General features: G+C 55.9%; 1 protein-coding gene across 1 annotated transcript in view; it reads left to right on the top strand.

Moving 5' to 3' along the window:
• Window positions 1-730: 730 nt before the first annotated feature.
• LOC123108734 (microtubule-associated protein futsch) overlaps window positions 731-1,086 on the top strand; it is a gene marked incomplete in the record, with an annotated part of 38,137 nt that continues 37,781 nt past the window's right edge. The window contains 1 exon segment of the mRNA XM_044530368.1: window positions 731-1,048. Coding sequence (XP_044386303.1) covers window positions 802-1,048 — 247 coding nt within the window.

Consider the following 1,086-nt stretch of genomic DNA (forward strand, 5'->3'; position numbering starts at 1 on the left):
GGGATCTGACTATCTAGTTGTTTATTCTTAGTAGCCTCTCTTACCGGGAAATGTCTCCTAGTGTCTCCACTGAGCCTTGGTAGCTTGCTACTGCTCCGAAACACTTAAGCTGGCCGGCATGTGTCCTTCTTCGTTCCTGTGTCTGTCCCTTCGGGGAAATGTCACGCGATGGATACCGGAGTCCTGTTAGCCCGCTACAGCCCGGTTTACCAGAGTCCTGCTAGCCCAGTGCTACAGCCCGGGTCCACTTGCTGTTGACCGACACGTTCGATGCTGGGTCATGGATGTCTGTCCCTGTAAGTCTGTGCCACTTTGGGTTTACGACTAGCCATGTCAGCCCGGGCTCTTTACCATATGGATGCTAGCGACTCTATCATATACGTGTGCCAAAAGGCGCAAACGGTTCCGGGCAAAGGTAAGACGACACCCGTGGGAATACCGTGCGTGAGGCCGCAAAGTGATATGAAGTGTTACATGCTAGATCGATGTGGCATCGAGTCGGGGTCCTGACACAGGCGCGTTGGCAGAGGAGCGTTGAGTGCACCACCGCCCCAAATGAAAAAATGAATACGGGTGTCCGCGCGGCCGACCCAAATAGACAAAAAGCGGACAGAACAAGGGTTGGTTTGGGTGGTTGCGTTGGAGTTGCTCTAACACGCAGGGACGAGCGAAAAAACACGCAGGGACGAGCCCCTTATATAGAAAAAACACAGGGATGCGTTGTGGAACAATAGTGAGAAAAAAGAGAGGAGAAACTCGCGCATTCTGAGCGAGAGGGGGGAGGGGAATCCCGCAGCACCAATGTCGACGGCGGCGACGGGAGAGAGTGAGGCGACGCGGCGGAAGAAGAAAAAGCCGAAGCACGTGGAGGTGGGGATGGCTCAGTCGCAATCTCCCCATGCCTCCGAACCCCTCCCTACCGCCCCATTCCTCCAAACCCCAGCCCAATCCCCCGCTCCCGGAACCCCAATCCCGCAAGAGATGGCGGCGGCGGCGGCGATGAGGAAGGAGAGGAAGATTTGTAAGGAGAAGAAGGCGGCCTCGCTGCTCCTTCCCCCAAAATATAATTTGGAGGAGGGGGTGGCT

The sequence above is a fragment of the Triticum aestivum genome, chromosome 1B, assembly GCF_018294505.1.
Source record: "Triticum aestivum cultivar Chinese Spring chromosome 1B, IWGSC CS RefSeq v2.1, whole genome shotgun sequence".
NCBI classification, from domain to species: domain Eukaryota; kingdom Viridiplantae; phylum Streptophyta; class Magnoliopsida; order Poales; family Poaceae; genus Triticum; species Triticum aestivum.